The sequence below is a fragment of the Eubalaena glacialis genome, chromosome 1 (genome assembly GCF_028564815.1).
Source record: "Eubalaena glacialis isolate mEubGla1 chromosome 1, mEubGla1.1.hap2.+ XY, whole genome shotgun sequence".
NCBI lineage: Eukaryota > Metazoa > Chordata > Mammalia > Artiodactyla > Balaenidae > Eubalaena > Eubalaena glacialis.
Window position 1 is genome coordinate 159154374 of NC_083716.1, and position 22962 is coordinate 159177335.

General features: G+C 40.4%; 1 protein-coding gene across 5 annotated transcripts in view; it reads left to right on the forward strand.

Moving 5' to 3' along the window:
• LYPD6 (LY6/PLAUR domain containing 6) overlaps positions 1-22962 on the forward strand; it is a 116428-nt gene that overhangs the window by 87687 nt on the left and 5779 nt on the right. For all 5 annotated transcript variants that reach the window (XM_061199983.1, XM_061200011.1, XM_061200002.1 and 2 more), the window contains 2 exons: positions 1731-1919; positions 9274-9372. In XM_061199983.1, the coding sequence (XP_061055966.1) occupies positions 1802-1919; positions 9274-9372 (217 nt within the window). In that variant the 5' untranslated portion in view covers positions 1731-1801. The remainder of the gene's footprint in view (positions 1-1730; positions 1920-9273; positions 9373-22962) is intronic.

Below are 22962 nucleotides of genomic sequence, written 5' to 3' on the forward strand. Positions count from 1 at the left end.
GAGATCCTTGATATTTGTTTTCTCATCACATTATTTAACCAAGTGCCTAGCACAGTGCCAGGCAGTCACATTTATGAAGTAAACGAGCAGCTCCTTCCCTTTCTGATTGCAAGCCTGCTTGGGGGAACCAAATTGCAAACAGAAGAGGGCGTAGTGAGCGTGAAATTGGCAAGCTGGCATCATCAAGCTGTTACAGGGTGATAAGAGTTCTCTATTTTCTAACAATTTGTCTATTTGAAAAAAATAAAGAACACACCAATCCATCTGGAGTTAATTTGAGTGTATCGTGCATTGTTTGGTGTCAGTTAATCTTTTCACAATTTTTAATAAAGTTATCTTACTATTATTTAATATTTTCCTGTTCTGTAATTTTGAAAAATTGCTTGTATCATGAAATAGCTCTATGTCTGAGCTCCTTGGAGTGTTTCATTTTCTGAATTCATTTTTATACTTTCTATCATCCTGTTTTGAATAATATTACTCTGTACTGTGTTCTAATATCTGATTAGTCTGATATTGATTTTCTCTATTGATTTAGATTTGTAATATATTTACTCTTGGTCTGTTTGTTTTGACAGCAAAATCTTAGGATTATCTTATTATGCTGTTTTTAAAATGCCATTGAATATTTGTATTAAAATTTGGTAAACAAAATGTCCAAATTATGTTTTTTTAGCCAGTTTAAAATAAAGTGAATATCTAACTTGACCCCTTGCATGGGTGCTAGAATGATGGTATTCGGAAAATAGGACACGAGGAACAGACTCTATAGAAAAGCATTAAGATGGCAAGCGAACAACGCATATAAATTAAGATATATATCTACATTCTAAGTAAGCTGGACAATTCAACCCTAGTAAAATTTTATTGCTGTCAGTTTTAATTGAAAAGGGCAGAGTCCAAATAAAGGATAGAATGATGATTGCTTAGTGTTACAGTGACACCTTGATCTCATTTCTTCAGGTTTTGTTTATATACCTTGACTCAGTCTTTGGAAGAACATAGTATCACCATTAAGTATGGCCTCAGTGGCCAGACTGCCTGGGTTTAAATCAACTCCTCTATGTATTTGCTGGACTTCAGTTTACTGACAATGAGATGATAACAGTACCTACCTCATAGGGTTATGAGGAGAATTACCTGATATATACATATATATATATATAAAGAACTTCGACAGTACACAGCCAATAATGTTAGTTATGTTAAGGAGATTTTGAGCTATAAAGACACATCTTGGTTCACGAGAGGCCAATTTACCTACATATCCTTTTTTTTTTTTTTTTTCCAAATCTGAAAGTCTAACCTGTACAGCATGACCCTGTAAGGCTGCACTCTCATACCTGGCGTTCGCTGGTATCAAGGAAATGCTTCTGAGCTTCTGCACCTGACTTATTTATTGTTGCATTCTGGCAGCCAACCCCTTTCCTCCTGGCAAAAAATAGCTGCGTTTCATTAAAATTCAATCTTTCTTGATACCATCTCTGCTGGATGTTAGAGGGGACTGCTAGCAGTGGAGCTTTAGCAACCTAATTAAGAATGGATTTGGGTTGACATTTTCTAAGTACTCTAAAATGACAGTCTGTAAAGTTTCTCTCCATGTCTACCCACTTCCTTGTGCCCTCAGCTCCCTGTTTCTCCCCAGCTCATCCCGCCATCACAGGAGCTGGGCCGAGTCTCCGTGGCTTTCCCGAGTTGGACACTGACATGACTCTGGCTTCCTATTTCAGGTGCAAGTCCTCTTCCGTCGTCCTGAGTCCCTGCTCCCGGGCCCCCTGGATGAGTGACGCCTCGGTCTGCCATGGAAGCTGGCCCTGCCCTGGCCTGGCTCCTGCTCCTGAGTCTGCTGGCTGATTGTCTGAAAGCTGCTCAGTCCCGAGACTTCACCGTCAAAGACATAATCTACCTCCACCCTTCAAGTAAGACTCCATTCTCTTCGCTGCAGAAATGTCACTTGACTCCCAGTAAGATTTGAAAGTTGAAAAATGGCCGGCAGGAGGCAGCCTTCCACTCAGGGGAAACCTGGTGATTTAATTGCAGGGGGGCGCGCATGCGACAAAAACATGCGTTGTGTTTTACCCTCCCCTTTTTACAGGGTGTTTGTATTCGAAGGTGAATTATTAGGCTTGTTTTCTCTGTTCCCTGTACCCTCGGTCGCTCTGATTCTGAACACCCTTCCCTCTGACTCTGCCAGCCCTCGTCAGTTATCAAAGTCAACCGCCATGTCCCGGGAGGAAGGTGTTTGTAAAAGATCAGGCCTTTATAAGCAAGATAATAGCTGGCCTTCCTGTCTGTGCATCTAATTCTCAGTTTCAGCATAATTGCCTCCCGCCACTTCCTATTCCCTATCCCTTTCAGTTTCCTGTGTTTAAGAATTATCTTGGGAGTGTATAATGATGTGTGTCCCAGGTCCCTTCCCTGGAGTGTCTGACTACATCTATCTGGGTGGTCCCCATGGATTTTTGCTTTCAGCAAGAATTTCAGGTGCTTCCGCTGTTGCTGATATTCTAAGGATCACACTTCGGGAAACACAGCAGCTTTCCTTCTCTACTGGTCACCATCTCTGTATTTATCTCATCTCTTTTACTTTTGCTTGACTCTCTGCTGGAATGCCCCTGAGCTGGGTATGTAGTTCGTGGGCTGACCTTTAGCATTCGCCCCGAGGTGCATTACTCTTTTGAAATGTTCTGTTCGACAAACATTTTTGAGCCTCTGCTGTGTGTCAAGCATTGTGATCGGCGTGAAAAATGTAAAGGCAAATCAACCATAGTCCTTGCTTTTGAGGATCTTGCAATCTACAAGGTGGAAGCAGTCACCTGGACTCCTTCAATGCCACATGGTTAGAATATTTAACGTCTCCGTGTTCTGGTTGAACGAGAGGTGGTCCAAGGAGTGCACAGGGGCTTGGAGTCTACCTGACCTCGGGTTAGGACCTCCCTCAGCTGCTTCATAGCCTTCTGACTTGAAATAAGTTCCCTAACTTTGTGAAGATTAAATAAAAGAACGCATACAAAGCACTTAGCACTGTGAGCCGTAGGAAATGCTCAATAAATGTTAGGGGAATCTTTAAAGTGTTGATTTCTACATTTCTAACATGGTTAAAATGATACATACCCTATAGCATTGTTTTGTGGACTAGAAATAGTATCTGTAAAATGCTAGGCACATACATAACAGGCAATCAGATGCCTGTAACTTATGATGTTGTGCTAATTGGCTCAGACAGTAAACTGAGGATGCTGAAGGTACATCACTAATTTTTTAAATCCAGATATACTTTTAACCGGCAGCCAATAGTTGCTTTAGACTTATTGCTGTTGTACGCTCTCACCAGTATAGGCTGGTGCCTACTGGTTAGTTGTATGGAAAGCTTACCTGGCTGCTTGTTTTTGCAGGGCAGTTTATTTTAGTAACATTCATGAAAAGAAGGTGCTTTGATAGTTTCTCTGTTTTCTAGGATTGCATTTTGTTCTTTTCTTCAAACAACCATGCTTTTTTATTACAGTTGGTGAACAAAAACCTAGGTTTCAGTCTCTTGGGTTTGATTGCCAGGACTTTCAGCTTCTGCGGAATTCTTTGTCCGCTTCAGTGACAGACTCAGAAGTCACTGGGCCTCAAAACAGACCCACGCCTGGCCTTCCCTGAGGCTGTGATTGTACACGCAGGGTGGAAAGGAAAATTAAGGGGGGTGGATTTAAGTGACCAAGAACAAAACAAACACACTCTGCTTCTGCCTCAGGGGTATGGTGGGTCAGTGCTGGCGTTGAGTGGACCTCTATTTGGAAAGTCCATTTCAGAATGGGAATCTTTGAAGGGTGAGCTCTGCCAGGCTGGAGGGACAATCACCTGTGCTCTTTAGAAATTGATGGAAAAGTTCCATTCATGTGACCTATGTTGATTAAATAGAGCCATGGCCTGGTTAAAGAGAGCTCACTGTAAATAAAGAATTGATGGAGTATTCTGATGTGATTTTGGAATATAGAGAAGGGTAGAAGCAGTTGTTCCTAAACTATGTTGTATGTAGATGATTCACCAGCAGGTCTGGGCTGAGTTCTCTTTCAGAGTCTCCATAACTGGTCACAAGGAATATAAGTTCTTGCAGGATTCAAGTTCCTGTCCATGGTTCCTACTTGGCCAGAACTTTGTTTATTCTGACCACTTTAAAGCAGAGTTAACTTCACATTTCTGTGCACTATTTCAGAAGTTTTTGGTGTTGCTTGCTTGTTTTTACACTTTGAATTTTTAAACGGTCATGGTCGTCTGCCCTTGAGCAGCACCCAGTAGACTATGTTTAGATGAAGCGATCTCTCCGCAAATAAGCAGGTTTCTGTAGAACATAGACCACAAAAAATACATGAAGGAAACATGGGATTATTTTGATTTTGAATTATTAATATAATCGCCTCACTTTGTAGATGGAGACACAAACAGCTTTCCTGGGGTCGGCGAGTGAGCCAGATTCCATTAATATTAGTTACTGCTCAGAACCTGCCCAAGGAGAAACGCGGTGATGCCGGAGATGTGAGAAGATACACAAGTTTTCAACACCAGACGAACGTAAACTCATTTCTCCTGGGCCCCAAACAGCCCTCAGAGATAACAAGTGGGATGAGATTGGAACCCGGGTTGGGAAAGTTCAGCCTCCCATGACTAATCTCCTTTGCTCTCTGGTTCCCTAATCTTTGAAGTTTCTAAGCCTTTAAAAGAAATAAACTTTATGGCTTTCAAACTTGAGGCACTGTCCTCAATAACATTCTTTTCTATCATGTGTATGGATATTTTTTCTTTTTCATGTGAAAAATGATGAATTTCTTCCTAGCCCATGATTAAAGTACCAAAGCCTAATAAAAACCTTCGAAGCAGGAGTTTGTATTAAGAGACATGAAGCTACTTATTTGGTTGTTAGACCTCATACGAGATAGCAGAATTTAACATCCTAAGTGACTTCAACATGTTCTTAGCCTCCTTTTCATTCCTTGTAATAGAAACCTTTCCTGGGAAGTTCAGTTTTCCTCTGGTTGCATATTCTGAGTCTTTCCTTAATTATGTGGACCAACGAGCTATCTCTCTACAGGGGACTTGTTTATGCCCAGATAGTGAGCCAACGAAGTTTTCCCATAGTTCTACACTACGTAAGTCTTAGGGAGTGAGGGGACTTTCTAGAAAGGTACCAGGAAATACATTTCTATCAGAAATATGTTCATGGTATTAAAATTATACTGACAATATGTTGTTGCCTAGTGGACTGAGAAGATCAATTTATTAGATTTCTAGAAATTTTGTATTTGCATCCAGTTTCCAAAAACAATGGAAATTAATTTGGCAAGAATGAAAAAAAAGAAAGTTTGGATGCATTACACATCAGCATACAGTTCAAAACAAGATTCTCTTCTCACCACGGTTTTGGTAACTGAAGGCCTTTGTCCAGGCAAAAGTTCCAAGGGATGGAAACAAAGACGAAATCTTTTCCGATGCCTTACAAATGAATTATGGTCAGTTGAACCATGGCTGACCAGGAGAGTTAATGGACAGATTATATTACAGGAAGTAACTGGGCACTTTGGCTTTTCTTTTTTTCTTTACAATAACCTTCTCTTGAGGGACCAAGGACTTATGCCCTGAAATACAGAGTACTAAGCTTATTAACTCTGTGATCAAGAGCCAAATTAGATTCATTTGCAGCTGGGGCCACAACGATTTGAAACCCTACTTGCTCTGTAATGCTTTGAAGTAACAAAGAAGAAAACTGCACATCGCTTAGAAACCTCTTTCCGTCCTTTTTAAAAAAACTTCTTTATCAGATTCAGTATCAGTTAGCAAGTTACTGGAGATAGTTGTTCATCTGAAGACCTTGTTTATTAGCTAAATATTTCCAGAGGGGGAAGTTTGACCATTACTTGGTATTGTGCTGTAATTTCGACTGAAAGCTGAGTCTGTTTTCAGAGATTCGTCACTGAAAAGCGTTTGATTATTCACTGATCAGTACTACCTGCCAAGGTGTAAATACAAGTTCCTGTAAGCAAATATTAGACTGTCATTGTTGAGAATGCAACAGATATGAAGTTGTGGATTTAAAAATAAAACTCACTGAAAAGGAGATCATTTGGTTAATTGGCAGTGATACATGCTGATAAACACATTCAGAGATAAAGGATTTTAAACAGAGCTTCATTTTGCTACCATAGTGTTTTAGCTCATATTCCTGTTTTAATTTTGACACACTTCGAGTTAATTTCAGAGTCCAGGCCTACTTGTATAAGAAATGGCAGTATTTAATTTAATATGTCACTAGTCTTGCAAAAGATAATTTTGAAGAGTCTATTCATCCAAATTTGGGAACACTACAACTTATTAGTGCTAGGCTTTCAATAAGTTTATTCTTGGAACAGCTGGATCGTCAATCTTCAAAGTTCTTAATTTATCTCTTTGATGGGAAAGTTTCCAGGAATAGCTAATCCAACATTCCAGCTAAAAGTTTTACTGGCTGCAGTGACAGACAGATAAAATTGGATACTCTAGTGAATTAATCACACAAGCTGAAGTATTATGGTTAGCTTGCCGTCATAAACCTTAGTTAATACGATCGTTTTTTGAGAAATGCTGTTCTTTGACAAATTATTTACATCTTTTTTTCAAAATTCCTGCTTTGATAATTCTACTTCAAATCTTACAAACTATTTTAAAGTTCAGTCTTTTACACTTATTTATATATTAAATAATTTAAAGTGGATAGTGAAACTATTTTTAATGTATCCAATCAGGATAATTTCCTAAAATATATTGTATGGTTTTTAATAATGGTATTTATAAAAATAATCTAATTAAAATGTCCGTAAGAGTATTGAATGCCTTTGGAATATGAGGACCTATTTATTTATTTATTTATTTATTTATTTATTTATTTATTTTGGTCGGGTGTGGCATGCGGGTTCTTAGTTCCCCAACCAGGGATCACACCTGTGCCCCCTGCATTGGAAGCGCAGCGTCTGAACCACTGAACCACCAGAGAAGTCCAAGAACCTATTTATTTTAAATTCTTCAGGCATGTACTTACCTATACTAGAATCTTTAACTCGAGTATAACCCACCTATCTAGGCAGTGGGATGTGAAGACATAAAAATTTTCTATGTGTAGTTGATTTCTGTTTATTATAATTACATGATAGAACATGTTTAACCAGAGCAAATTTTCCTCATTGGGAATGCAGTCGTTGGATGGCTATGCCTAGGCTGCTTTCCATCCCTCATTTTTAAGAGGATCCTTGCTCTCAGCATCATTCTGTTTATGAACTTGAGTCACCAGCCACTAGGAGGAACATAGAACTCTCAAATGGGCCCATTAAAAGTTTCAGTTACCTGTCTTTTTTAGACAGTTTATGACTTTTGATCATGTTAGGTTATTGGATATTGTCAGAGTCAGCTCTGTGAAATATTACAAGCAAATGTGAGGATGGGCAGCTATTCTAAGCAAGGTGAAAATCAAAGTTATATCTGGCCCATAATTCTGGCCTTAAGCTGCTGCCTCCTCCTTCATTTATTTTTGATAACATACTTAATTGGTTCCATGTGGGCAAAGTAATTTACCGTGAGATGATTATTTCCGCCAATGGGACATTCAGGCTCAGCCATCTGCGAGGGAGAACAGTTGGCTTCTGCAGATGAAGTGTTTGCGTGTTTGCAGCTTTCAAAGAGGCCAGGTAGTTTTACAGATTAACACACACACACACACACACAAGTTCTGTCTGTGAAAGGCGAAACTCTAAGCAACAAAGCAAGCAAATGATTAAAACTAAGCACAAAGTGAAAGTACATCAGGGAAAAGGACAGAGATGGCCTGGCCAGACATTCCTTTTGGATCCTGGTCCTTAATTACCAAGGAGACCCTGGCGTGCTGGGCACTCTGCAGAACCTGACTCCCATGGATGCATCCCGCCTGAACACAAATGCAAGGCAAAGAATACAAGTACCTGGAGGACAATCCCTTCAGAAGGCCGGAAGAGGCAGCTCAGGAGTGGGGAATGGAGGGGATAGATAGGAGCAGCTTCCTGGAACATCCCCATGTGCCCTTAGCACTCTGCCCCGTGACATTGGCCGTGGGCCCCCGGGGCCCCTTAGGAGGTTCACCTCTGCACAGGCAGCATGTATCTTAGCAATGAAGACTCTTAGCTGATATTTGCTATCCCCTGAGATTCTTAACCATATCAGGTCCAACCAGATAAAATTATCAGATTGAACCAAAGAAATTTGGTAGGTAAGAAATGATCAAGCATCAAGAAATTTTTAATGATTGAACCTAATATTTATATTTATTTACACGATGATATGTCTACAGAAGTTGACACATAAAAGTAAATCATAGGAAATCCAGAGTGCCTTTTTTTAATTGACATTTTTATTGAGATTATTGCAGATTCATCAGCAGTTGTAAGAAATAATATTCAGAGATTCCACATGTACTTTACCCAATTTCCCCCAATGGTAACATTTTTTAAAACTGTGGAATAATATCACAACCAGGTTATTGACGCTGATACATTAGTCTACCCGTCTTATTCAGACTTCCCCCATTTTACTTGTGTTCATTTGTGTGTGACTCTGTGTGTGTGTGTGTGTGTGTGTATTTAGTTCTACATAATTTTATCACATGTAGGTTTGTGTATCCATCACCAAATCTAGACACTAAACGGTTTCAATAGCACAAGGATTCCTCCTGTTGGCCTCACACCCATGTCCCTCTGACTCTTCCCCCACTACCTGGCAACCGCAACCCCTGGCAACCCCTAATACTTCCTCCATTTCTAAAATTTTCTCATTTAAAAAATGTCACACAAATGGAATCATACAGTATATAACCTTTTGGGATTGACTTCTTTCACTCAGGACAACTTCCTGGAAATTCATCCAGGTTGTTAAATGTATTAATAATTCATTTTTATTGCTGACTAGTGTTCCATGGTATGGATGTACCATGGTTTGTTTAACCTTCACCCATTGAAGGACATCTGGGTTGTTTCCAGTTTGGGGATGTTACAGATACAGTTGCTGTAAACATTTGTGTACAGATTTTTGTGTGAATGTAGGTTTTCATTTCTCAGGGATAAATGCCCAAGAGTGCAGCTGCAGAGTCATATGATAGTTGCATGTATAGTTTTTTAACAAATTGCCAGGCTATTTTGAGAATCCTTTTTAAAAAATAAAAACGTCTCACTTCACCATGCAGGATTCTGTGCTCAGTCTAAAATATTAACCTTCTCTCTTGATTTTTTTTTGTAGCCACACCATATCCTGGTGGATTTAAGTGTTTCACCTGTGAAAAGGCAGCAGACAATTATGAGTGCAACCGATGGGCTCCAGACATCTACTGCCCTCGAGGTAAACTCTCAGTAGACACATTGGGCTGCCCAGAGCTGTCCACAAGTGAATGGCCTGTTGACTATGATGCATGTATAGAGAGAGGCATGCTTGCAATCTCAACCACTTCTCTTGTCTAAGGCTATTAGTAGATCTTTTATGCCACATCAGTACCTTATCATCAAACATTGTCAGAGACATAAACTGATCCATAGACTTGCCCCCTTTCTTATGAAGCATCGTTGGAGCTCCAAAAGAGGTGAGTGGTACTTCTCACCCCCAGGCCCAACAAATGCCGGATAAGAAGAGAACAGCCAGCCTGTAATCCACTCTTCGAAGCATTAGTCATTGCCTAGTAACTTCCTTTAAGTAAAAATATGAGTTGCTGTTCATATAAAGATCCCATTCATTACATATCTTGCCAGAGGCTTCTATCCCGAGACTGAATGAAAGCTAGAATTCTCAATGTCATCATCGCACAAATAAAAACCCTGAGCTTTTTAAACTATTAAGTTCTCTTTGAGGGATGAGATGAATGCCCAATCAAATCATGAAATTTTGACCCAAAGGCCCGTTTCAAAATGAAATAGATGCTTCATATTCATGTTCAGATCTCTTTTATCCTATTGAATAAAAAAGATGGTTATATTTGGATATGGAGTCACTGCTAATTGGCTGTTTTGTGTTTGAAGGAAAGTCGATTCATTTGTTGGGGAGGTGATAGGATGGGATATTTTATTGACAAATGTTTGAGCATGTAGTTAGATGGGCTTCGCTGCTGATCTAATTCAGTTGTTAAAATGACTGAACACACCAACACCAATCTGTTATTTTTCGATGTAACGCAAGAGCTCTTCTACTCAGCCCAGCGGAAGGCACTCTGTTTCCCCTGGAGGACTAGACATCAGGAGAGCATGGAAACTGCAATGAAGGACAGGTGTCAGCTACCTAATCTGGTGCTATTTATTTAACCCATGAGTCTCCACCCAGACTGCCCAGGAGAAATACCTGTGGGTCTTTTCAAAACCACCTGGACCTGCGTCCTACCTAGACCAGTGGTTCTCAAACTTCGGCATGACCATCTTTTCCTGGAGGGCTTATTTAGATACAGATTTCTGCCCCTGGTTCTGCCTTCCCCCTCCTTCCTATAGGTCTGAGATGGGGCCTGAGAATTTGCATTTCTAAAGCATTCCACAGTGATACAGATACTGCTGGTCTGGAGACCAGGCATTAAGAACCACAGCTCTAGACCAACTGAGCCTACATCTCTGAGGTTAGGGCCCTGCACCAGTGTGTTTAAATAGCCCAGGTGATTCTATTGAACAGTCAGGGACAAGAACCGCTGGGAGCTCCTCTCCCCACTCATAGAAAGCAAAACGTACTGTTGTCATTTCTAGGTTCTTCTTATTTACTTTGAGGAGTAGAGATGTTTATGGGGTCCCAAAAGACCACAGGGAAGAGAAAAATGTGGAGACACTGATCGGCTTATTCACAAGCTAGGTGTCCAGCCATCCAGGTAATCAAAGAGAAGTTCTGTCCGCGTTGCCTTCTGCAGTCACGCACTCATTCCGGAATCCGTGGTGTTTTCTAACATTACCACGTCAGGGTGAACGTTTGGGCGGGTTGCTGACGGACCTGATTAAACCACTGCTTCTCAAACTTGGCGGCACATTGAAATCACAGGTGAAAACACTGATGCCTGGGCCCATTACCAGAGATTCATATTTAAATGGTATGGATGCAGCCGGGCATTTGAATTTTTGAAAGCTCCCCAGGTGGTTCGAATATGCAGCAAAATTTGAGAAGCACTGTAAACAGTGACTCTGGACAAAAACAGGATAATCTGCTTGTGTAGCCAATAAACTTTGGGCTGGTTCCTGCTGGGGCAAAGCTGGCAGATGAGCTTTTGAAGCTGTTGCCACTGGTTAGAGCTACTGTACAGGAAACGTGACAGCGCTTCTCTCAGTATTGCCCTGGCAGAGACGATACAAAGGAAAAGGAGGTTTTGTGAACTAGTGCTCTCCTGGGCCTTGGGCTGTATTTCACAGAGGCCCAGTTCAAGTCTGAAGGTGTACAAGTCTACCTCGGTCACAAGGGGAAAACAGGGACCCATAACACTCTGCTTGAATTCTTCTCTGGAAATGAGGAAGTTCCATCTTGATGTGTTCTTTCGAGGTCAAAATCTATCCTTCTAAAGTACAGACACCTGGAAGTATCTCAGGTCTTTACGCAATTTCTCCTTCTCCCCTTTTTTTCTCCCCCTTTTTATCTTTTTGTCCTGAAATTTATAGGTATAAATGGAAAGTGATGCCTTGAGATTCTTGACATAGAACCACCATGCCAAAGCCTTTGGGGGATTATGCAGTGAAAGATAGGAATCAAGTTTCTTCTTTCAAGGAGCTGGCAGTTTAGCTGGGAGATAAGATCTGAACATATCAAATGTCAAAAATAGCAGGACAAAGGCATGTGCCAGAGGAAACATGGCATTAAATGCTGTGGGAGTTTAAGGGAAGAATTGCAGTTTTGGGGGGTGAGGTGGCCAGTGACAGCATCACGGGCTGGGGAGAGGGCAGCAGCCCGACAGGCGGGCAAGGCGGGTGGAAGAGGAAAGGGAGCATATCTTCCAGGAAGTCACTCAGAGCAGAGGCATGGAGTGTACCCGTGTGGGCTCAGTGGACGGGGGAGACCTGAACTGGCTGTAGCAGAATGTGCTGGGGAATAATAGGAGCAGGATGGGGGAGCCAGGCTATTTTTGTGGGGCCTTGAACATCAGGTAAGGAGTGAGGACTAGCGCTGTAAACTGAGAAGAGATAATTCCTTCTTGTCCAGCCACGTTTGCCATGAACCATCAACATTTTCTCTGGGTTCTCTCCAGATTTTTTTAGCAATGAAAATAATGCTATTATTATCAGATTAAAATATAAAATGTGTCTACTGAAAACTACTGAGTAAGCCTACATTTTTTTTTTTCTGTTTATTATTAGTTTGTTTGAAGCAGCCGTAGGACTACCAACAGGCTTGGTAAGGGCAGCTCAGTAACTGCCATGGAAAGACGTCCTGACTTTCTGGGACGTTCCTCGTTTTCTGTTGGTTTATTTTGTGATCTATTTAACGAGGTTATAGTTATCACATGATGTGAAAACAACTGGTTGAAAGTGGAAAAAAACTTTTCGTGTAAATATTGAATTTATCTCTGTGGAATAATCTTGCATCCCAAATTACTTAGGAGATTGATTGAGTTTCAAGTTCCCTGTCACTCTGACTTTTGAAATGTGTGTTATGTAAGTACTTCCTCCTCCATTACATTGTTATTGACTTTGGCGCCTACAGATTCATGGGACCATACTCCCTTCCGGAAGTGAGAATTTAAGATGCCCCCCATAATGGACTGCCATTGTTCACCTCCTCAACTTCCATTTAAAGCATTCTTTTTTTTTTTAAATTTATTTATTTATGGCTGTGTTGGGTCTTCGTTTCTGTGCAAGGGCTTTCTCTAGTTGTGGCAAGCGGGGGCCGCTCTTCATCGCGGTGCGCGGGCCTCTCACTATCGCGGCCTCTCTTGTTGCAGAGCACAGGCTCCAGACGCGCAGGCTCAGTAATAGTGGCTCACGGGCCCAGTTGCTCCGCGGCATGTGGGATCTTCCCAGACCAGGGCTCGAACCCGTGTCCCCTGCATTGGCAGGCAGACTCTCAACCACTGCGCCACCAGGGAAGCCCTCAACTTCCATTTAGTCTTTGGCCCCTGAGCACTTCCTTTGCAATAACCTTAATTTCATCAACTGCTCATTATAAATCAATGCAATTTTCTTGCTGCTGTGAACGAGAATGGTAAAGGATCTTGAAATCATATTCTGTGAGGGACCAGTTGAAGGAATTGGTGAAGGCAAATAAGAGTTGAATGTCCCGTGTTCAGGTCCACGTGGTTTTGCCTGTGACTTTTCTCTGTGTTGAGAGATTAGAAGCTCCTTGAGACAGGGACTGTCTAAGTGTGGGACTGTCTAAGTGTTTATTAAGAGTCTGTAGAATTAAATGTCAAGTCAAAAACGTGCAGTTTTTTAAAAGGCTTGCTCTGTGGAGGATACCTAAGCCGCTAAGGATTTTATGTTCCTGCTTAATTATGAAGTGCAGATGCCTCCCTCAAAGGCAAACTCTTCACTGGAAATTATTGCTGATATAAAGTCAGACCAAGAGAAATCTTGAGATAGAGGAACGCGTATCCTTTTAGTTCCAGCTTCTATGCTGCTTACTGTTTTTCTGTGAAAGTAAAGAAAAATCTGAGCATGTCCCTTGGTGGCTCTTTCTATATTTGTTGTGTGGTATAAGCAGAGGATATAAATGTGATCCCCAGTTCAACTGAAGACAAGCCCCGCGGTTACAGATTTTCAGGAAGGACTTCATTATGTCGACTTTTTTCAGCCCAAGCCCAGGCTGAGACAGACAACGTTTTCGTTGACTTCACTTAAGGGTGGATTTTTTTCTCTTTTAGGCAATGTTACACATAGGATATAGCCCTTCAGGGTTTCTGCCATTATACAGGGGTCTCTACACTACCTCTACACCCCATGAGGACCCAAGGCCTTGCATCTTCTTATCATTTATCTATTAACCTTCCCCTCTCCCACCAGGGTAAAGCCCCTCTCCCATTCAGTACCTTCCTCAGTGTTGGCCCCTGGGATTTCCCTTACTTTCTGGAGAGTTCATTTGTATGTTTACAAAAGGTATTGGTTATACGTTATCCAACACTTCTGCCTGCTGTGTAATGAGGTAGTGTTCAGGTGACCTATCTTGTCATATTGCTAAATGGAAATCTTAGACTTCCTCCTTTTTTATAAAGCAAACATTTTTAAATTAAAGTTCAACATACATTCTGGAAAGTCCATAGATCATAAGTGCACAGCTTGTTGAATTTCCCCAGCATGAACATGCAGTGTATCTGCCACTCGTGTTAAGTCGTAGAACCCCAGAAGGCCACCGGGGTTCCCCAGGCTTTACACCCCACCTCCCAAAGGTAATGCAACTGTGACTGCCATGCAGATTTATATAAATGAAACCACACAGAATGTCCTCCTTTCTTTCCCACATTCTATATGTGAAATTCATCAGTGTTTTTTTGAGTAGCAAAGTCATTCTTTCTCCCAGAAGTACAGCAGATCATTATATGAATATACTAAAATCCATCCATTCCACTGTTGATAGGCATTTGGATTGCTTCCACGCACAGCAGGCTTGTACATGTCTTTTGGTGCACGGATATATGCATTTCTGCCAGGTCTATCCCAGGAGGTGGGGTGTGGGACAGGCGGTACTCATGCTTTGCCTTTACTGGGTTTTGCCTAACAGTTTCCAGAGTTGCTCTACCAACTTGCAGTCTCCCCAGCAGTGCCTGAGAGTGCTGGTTGCTGCACAAGCTTGCCAACACTTAGTATGGACAGAAGCAATAAAAGCTAGAAGTAGATGGAACGACGCTTTTAAAGCACTGAAAGTATATAACTGCCAACGTAGAATTCTATACCGAGCAGGTCAGCTCCCCTCCTCCTCCACACTTCCCTTGTCTCCTGGCTCCCCTGCTCACACTCTGCATTCCTGTTTGCGACTCCCAACTAGACCGACAAAGGTTCTGCTTAGCTTCTCGGCCCCTCAGCAGGGCTTTCTGCCTGTCTTCTCAGCCTCTTCACCTGTGCAACTTCTCAATCAGCAAATGCCTCGAGGGCAGAACAGGTACAGGGTGTTGGGCTCAGCTTACTGTATTGCCGGTTTTGCTGGTATCTTGTTCTTCAAATCCTATCTGCCTTGGTAGCTCACCTATGCTTTCATAAGATTTTTGTTGCTATTATCATTTTATCCAGCTATTTTAATTTTATCCTACCATTTCTTGGTTCTTCTCAAGTGGCATTGGAATTCTCAGAATCACTCTTCAGTTAGAATTTTTCCAGCAACTTTTTAAACAAAAGTTCTTCTGTCAGCCTAAGCAAGGTATTTTTTTGTACCCTGAGAGCATCTGACCTACTCCAATTCAGTGTTTTTGTCTAAGTATTTTCTGTTAACACAGTTGCCTCAGATAGGAAGCATCCATTTGATGCTTTTGCCTGTTGCTTTGATTTTAACTACTGTCCACCGTAAAGTCCTGTTTATCCTCACTAGCTTTGCATCCTGTTCCAGCCACCTCCTTGGCCTTTGTCTGGAAATAAAAACATTGCTTTCTGAGTTTCAATGATTTGCTTTAAAAGAGAGATTCCTCAAGTGAGCCTGTCACCTGTCCTTAAGAGCTGTGGATGGTGTTTTTTAAAAAGAGAGAAGTATCTGTTTGGTGGTTTCTTCAAGAGATGCTGACTGCAGGGTAAAGGGGAGCAGTTATGAGTCAATCTGGTTGATAAGTATTTATTTTAAATTTCTGCCTTGAGAAATTTCTTACTTGGGAAAGAAAAGAAAAAACTAGGAACTACTAGTCACTCAGTATTATGGGAGATTCGTCCATTTTGTTAGGTCTACTTCTAGGCCGTTCATTCTCATTGCTGTGTGAGTATATGCCATAACTTATTTATTTATTCTACCATTGGGCATTTTTGTAGTTTCCAAGGGTTTTTTTTTGTATAAAGAATTCTTCTATGAACATTCTAGTACTTATCATTTTTGTTGGCTATATATGTAAGGGTGGAATTGCTGATTCTTAGAATATGCATAGATTTAGATTTAGTAGATCCTGGCAAATAATTTTGCAAAGCAGTTATACTGTGTGAAAGTTGCACAACTGATTGAAATATAGTATTATTTCACTTTCAAATTTGAAGAGATCACTCAAACTACAGAAATGGGAGAGATGTTATAGATATCATAGAACTAAGTTAAAATGTTTTGATTTGGTTCAACCTTGAGTTGTAGAAGTCTGGTACATGTATTCTTCCCACCCATCCATCTCTATTCTTAATACATTAAGCACCTGCTATATTGTGCAAGGTCCTGTGCTGTATTTGGGGAGGGTGGGGCAGGGAAATGCAGACATGAACAAGAATGGACTTTATTCTCAAGAAGATTATAATCTTGAACAGTAGATCTTAACTGGGAGTGATTTTGCCCCTCAGGGGACATTTACTAATATATGGAAACATTTTTGGTTGCCACAGTTGGGGCTGCTACTGACATCTAGTGAGAAGAGGCCACAGATCCTGCTAAATATCCTACATTGTACAGGTCAGTCCCCCAAAACAGAACTAGCTAGCTCAAAGTGTCAGAAGTGCTGAGGATTTTTGGAAAGACAGAGCAGATGTATTTTTCTATTCTTCCTTCTAAGTACAACGAAATTCCTGAATATTATATATATGAAAAAAAATTAAAAGACTCTGAAAGATGGAGAGAAAAAGGCAGACTAGCTAAGGACCTCAAGACCCAAGGAGGTGAGTTCTCTGGGTTTTCTTTTTGTCCCATATATTCCAGACTTGGAGATGAAGAAGCTGGCAACCTGGAAATGCCACAAGTACCAAAAAAATAAATTCCAGCGAAAGTTAGTCCTCCATAGCCAAAGGACCAAGAAGTGGGTAGCCTAGAAAGACAGAAATCTTCTAGACAATAATCACTCTACTCCAGCCAAATACCACAGAAAAAAAAATTATAGGTCCCTCCCCACAAGCTAACAAAGTCTTACACTTCCACACTCAACAGGCTGTGATGAGACACACCAACCTCTCCTGAGATGCTGTCAGAAAAAAGTGAATAGGAGAGACTTTTATCCCCCCTAGGTGGTAATGAGGCCTCCCCCATGGTGTCAGTAGAGACCATGTCTGGGGCCTGGACTTCTACCCTCATCCAGCAATAATGACATTGTTCTCCTCCTCCCTGTTGGGGTTGTGTCAGAGGAGGCCTAGTGGAGAGTCAGGACTCCACTAGTGCCCAGTGGTAATGAGGCCACACACACACATCAGTAGAGTGGCATCAGGTGAGGCTATGTGGGGATCATTAACAAGGCACTCCTACCACTCTCAGCCAGCAAGGTATCATAGGAGACCTAGTGAGGAGCTGGAAATTCCACTTCCACCCAGAAATAATTAGGAGAGCCCTCTCAGCTGTGAAAGGAGACAGAGTAGGGAACCTGGACTTGACTGCTACCTAGCAGTAATGAGGCAGCAGCCCCCCTTCCCCTACTGGGACTGTGTCAGAGGACGTTAGCTAAAACAGAAGGTTTAAGTAAGATGCAGATGACTATACTACCCAAAGCAATCTACAGATTCAGTGCAATCCCTATCAAACTACCAATGGCATTTTTCACAGAACTAGAACAAAAAATTTCACAATTTGTATGGAAACACAAAAGATCCCAAATAGCCAAAGCAATCTTAAGAAAGAAAAACAGAGCTGGAGGAATCAGACTCCCTGACTTCAGACTATACGACAAAGCTACAGTAATCAAGACAGTATGGTACTGGCACAAAAACAGAAATATAGGTCAATGGAACAGGATAGAAAGCCCAGAGATAAACCCATGCATATATGATCCCCTATCTTTGATAAAGGAGGCAAGAATATACAATGGAGAAAAGACAGCCTCTTCAATAAGCAGTGCTGGGAAAACTGGACAGCTACATGTAAAAGAATGAAATTAGAACACTCCCTAACACCATACACAAAAATAAACTCAATATGGCTTAAAGACCTAAATATAAGCTCAGACACTATAAAACTCTTAGAGGAGAACATAGGCAGAACACTCTATGACATAAATCACAGCAAGATCCTTTTTGACCCACCTCCTAGAGAAATGGAAATAAAAACAAAAATAAACAAATGGGACCTAATGAAATTTAACAGCTTTTGCACAGCAAAGGAAACCATAAACAAGATGAAAAGACAACCCTTAGAATGGGAGAAAATATTTGCAAATGAAGCAACTGACAAAGGATTAATCTCCAAAATATACAAGCAGCTCATGCAGCTCAATATCAAAAAAACAAGCAACCCAATCCAAAAATGGGCAGAAGACCTAAATAGACATTTCTCTGAAGAAGATATACAGATTGCCAACAAACACATGAAAGGAGCTCAACATCACTAATCATTAGAGAAATGCAAATCAAAACTACAATGAGGTATCACCTCACACGGGTCAGAATGGCCATCATCAAAAGGTCTACAAAAGATAAATGCTGAGAGGGTGTGGAGAAAAGGGAACCCTCTTGTACTGTTGGTGGGAATGTAAATTGATACAGCCACTATGGAGAACAGTTTGGAGGTTCCTTAAAATACTAAAAATAGAGCTACCATATGACCCAGCAATCCCACTACTGGGCATATACCCTGAGAAAAACATAATTCAAAAAGAGTCATGTACCACAATGTTCATTCCAGCACTATTTACAATAGCCAGGACATGGAAGCAACCTAAGTGTCCATCGACAGATGAACGGATAAAGAAGATGTGGCACATATATACAATGGAATATTACTCAGCCATAAAAAGAAACGAAATAGAGTTATTTGTGGTGAGGTGGATGTACCTAGAGTCTGTCATACAGAGTGAAGTAAGTCAGAAAGAGAAAAACAAATCCCGTATGCTAACGCATATATATGGAATCTAAAAAAAAAACATGGTTCTGAAGAACCTAGGGGCAGGACAAGAATGAAAACACAGACATAGAGAATGGACTTGAGGACACGGGGAAGGGGAAGGGTAAGCTGGGACGAAGTGAGAGAGTGGCATGGACATATATACACTACCAAATGTAAAATAGATAGCTAGTGGGAAGCAGCTTCATAGCACAGGGAGATCAGCTTGGTGCTCTGTGACCAACTAGAGGGGTGGGATAGGAAAGGTAGGAGGGAGTCGCAAGAGGGAGGGGATATGGGGATATATGTATACATATAGCTGATTCATTTTGTTATACAGCAGAAACTAACACAACAATGTAAAGCAATTATACTCCAATAAAGATGTTAAAAAAAAAAAAGACCCAGAATGTCATAACATAATACCAAAATGTCCAGGTTTCAATAAAAAAATCACTTGTTGTACCAGGAAGATCTCAAACAGAATGAAAAATGGCAATTAATAGATACCAAGAATGAGATAACTACAAAGACGTTAGAATTACCTAACAAAGATTTAAAGCAACCATAATAAAAATGTTTCAATGAATAATTACAAAGACACTTGAAACAAATGAGAAATAAAGTCTAAGCAAGGAAATAGAAAATATAAAGAAGAACCACATGGAAAGTTCAGAACTGTAAATACTGTAACTGAAGTTAACACTGAGTGGATGGGTTCAACAGTAGAGTGGAAGAGAGAGGAAAGAATCAGTGAACTGGAAGGTAGAACAATAGAAATTACCACATCTGAACACCAGAGAGAAAATGGATTAAAAAATTTAAGCAAAAACAAAAACAGAGCCTCAGGGATCTGTGGGAGTATAACAAAAGATTTAACACTGTGTCAGAAAAACAGAAAAAGTGCAGAGCTGAAAAAGGTACTCAAAGAAATTATGGATTAAACCTTCTAAATTTGGTAAAAGATGAAATTCTGCAGATTCAAGAAGGTGGGTGAACCCCAAAGAGGATAAAACTAAAGAAATCTACACAAAGACACATAATAGTCAAACTTCTGAAACTAAAAACAAAGAAAAAATATTGAAGGAGCAGGAGATAAAAAACACCTTGTAGGAGAAAAATTATTTGGATGACAGAAAAGTTCTCCTCAGAAACCTCATGGAGGATAGAAGGAAATGGCACAATGTGTTTCAGTCGTTGAAAGAAAAAAAGTCAATGCAGAATCCCATATCCAGAGAAAATATCATTTGAGAATGAAGGGGGAAATCAAGACATTCTCAGATGAAAGAAAACTAAGAGAATTTCTCACCAGCAGACCTACCCTAAAAGAAGGGCTAAAGTAAGTTCTCTATACAGAAAGGAAATGATGAAAGAAGGAAACTTGGAACAGCAGAAAGGAAGAAAAAACATGGTAAGCAAAAATATGTCTTTCACAATACAATATGACTGTCTTTTTTCTCTTGAGTTTTCTAAATTATGTTTGATGGTTGAAGCAAAAATTGTAATGCTAATGTGGTTCTAAATGTATGTAGGGGATAACTGAAGACAATTATATTACAAACAAGAGAGGGTAATAAGACATGAACAGAGGTGAGATTGCTATACTTCACTCGAACTGATAAAATGATGCCAGCAGACTGTGATAAGTTATGCATATAATTTAATACCTGAGCAACCACGAAAAAAGACACACACTCACAAAACTATACAAAGAGATACACCCCAAAACACTACAGATACCTCAAAATGGAATTCTAGAAAATGTTCAAGTAACCCACAGGAATGCCAGAAAAAGAAAATAGACAAAAAACAAACAAAAAACCCAAAATAGAACAAACAGAAAATAAAAATTAAAATGGCAGAATTAAGTGCTACATATAAATAATTACATTCAATGTAAAAGTGAAAGGAATGGATTGGCAGAATGTACTAAAATACATGACCCAACTATATGCTATCTGCAAGAAACTGTGTGTGTGTGTGTGTGTGTGTGTGTGTGTGTGTGTGTGAATTTCATACAAACTGTATTCTCCAATAGTTGATTAAGCTCTCTTACCCAGTTCTGATTTTAGTTGAATGCCAGTGAGTCTCACAGGAAAAGACTTTTGTTTCACAGCCTCTGGGAATTCCATGCAGTTGTGGAATATGAGATTTAGAGGCTGAAAGTAAACTGGTAGAAATTCAAATCCATCTTTTATCTTTTAGATAAAAGTCTTTGAAATCCTTTTAGTGTGAAGTTATCAGCAGGCTTGATTCCCATATAACCTCATTACTAACCCAAGGATTATTCAAAATGCATGGCAAGCAGGGCTCTGGGGCTGAAACTCAGTTTTTATCAGTCCTACCACCAGTGATAAGCCACATGTGGTCCACCGAGTTCTGCTTGGGAAATTCTGCCTGCTTGCCCCGTCCCCTCACCCCGCCTTGGAGATCACAATACAAATTCAAGGCTTTCGTAAGTTATCCACTAAAGAAAGCTGCTCAACCTTGAGCATTTCCAAAACTTATTGAACCACAGAACCCTTTTCCACGTTAACATTTCACAACTCACCTCGGGGTTTTGCGAGGTAAGAATGGATATTTTCAAGTGATTGATGCTTCAGATCTAAGGTCTTTACTGCTGCAAGTAATGGGGTATTCTCAATATATCTTTGTTTTATGGTTTGGACTTGGTGAAGTGTAAGAAAAAATTCTTATCCAGTCTCATCACTGATCACCATTTTCCCCCCGGAATGGCGAGAATTGGCTTACTAGGTGTTGGGCTTTTGCATATATCGTCTTGAAAAAAAAAACAAAAAAAAAACAGGTTCATCAATTGTTTCTACTTTCGCATAATGGAATAAACTTCCAGTTAATAAATTAAAAGAGAGTTTGTTATAGACATGAAAGTATGAACAAAAAGTGGTTATATCATGTTCACCAATTGTTATTTTAAGGCTTACCCTTAAAACAAGATAATTCAATACTTGAGGGACAAACCTAATTTCCCAAACTGAAACCATGAAATGATTTACTTATTCCATAAATGTATGATCTTATCTGCTCAGATTTACACTCGGAGCAATAAAACCTCTGGCAGCTGCTCCTTGTTGTCTGAGGGAAGAGGAGACAGGAGATAAGAACGTTCCTGTATTTATTGCTTTCTTGAATGTCTGAAGTGGGAGTGGGGCTAAGAAAGGCGTCCCTAGCATGGCCTTTAACATCCAAGTCTGATACTAAAGAAGTAAACCAGTCCTCTTTGAAAGATGTGGTAAAGCTCTCAGGGCACTGGCCTCCATTTGTTAAACCCCGCTAAAGTCTTAAAAAATAAATTAAAAAATCATGCCATCTCCTCTTCATCAGAAAAACAACCACTCCAATTTTGAAATATTTTCGAGCTTTGGGAGAATCATTGCCAGGTGCAAAACTTTCGGGTTTTCTTGTGAGCGCATAGGGTGACCTTACTTTTACCCCACTCCAAAGAGCCCCCAGGATCTTGAGCAAGCTAGGGACTGCCCTGACCTGATCCCAAGTGACGAAATTCTGGTCGGGGGGCAGTGTGGAGACAGCATTTGGGGGAGGGCATTGACACAGACTCAGTTCAGGTACACACACCAGTGTTGGGCAAGTCTTCGCCCTTAGGGAGACTCAGGCCACTCAGGTTCTGTCGGGTGGGGATGTCTAGGAAGAATATTAAAACCCCTGATTTTCATGACTCCCAAGATGTGTCTGTGTGGTCTGTATTAGCTCCTTCTCAGGGCCGAAAATTCCTGAGCTTTCTTCTCTTGATGTTAGTACTTTGGTGAGGGGAATTTTTATTGCCTAATAAATAATATCATAGAAGGTCATAATTCCATATTAGCCACTAAATATCCAAAATGTATAAAGCATGAAAAGTTCAGTCCAAGATATGGATGAAAAACAGCTGAATGACATTTCTTAAGAATTCTTCTTTTTTTTTTTTTTTTCAATCTAAAAGTGGAGCAGGAACTTTCTCCTAAATCCCAGACTTAGAAAGCTGAGTACCACCTGGAGGCCTTAAAGAATTACACTGACAAAGCCATTTTTCTTTAAATTGCAAGTTAAAAAATTCTCCAT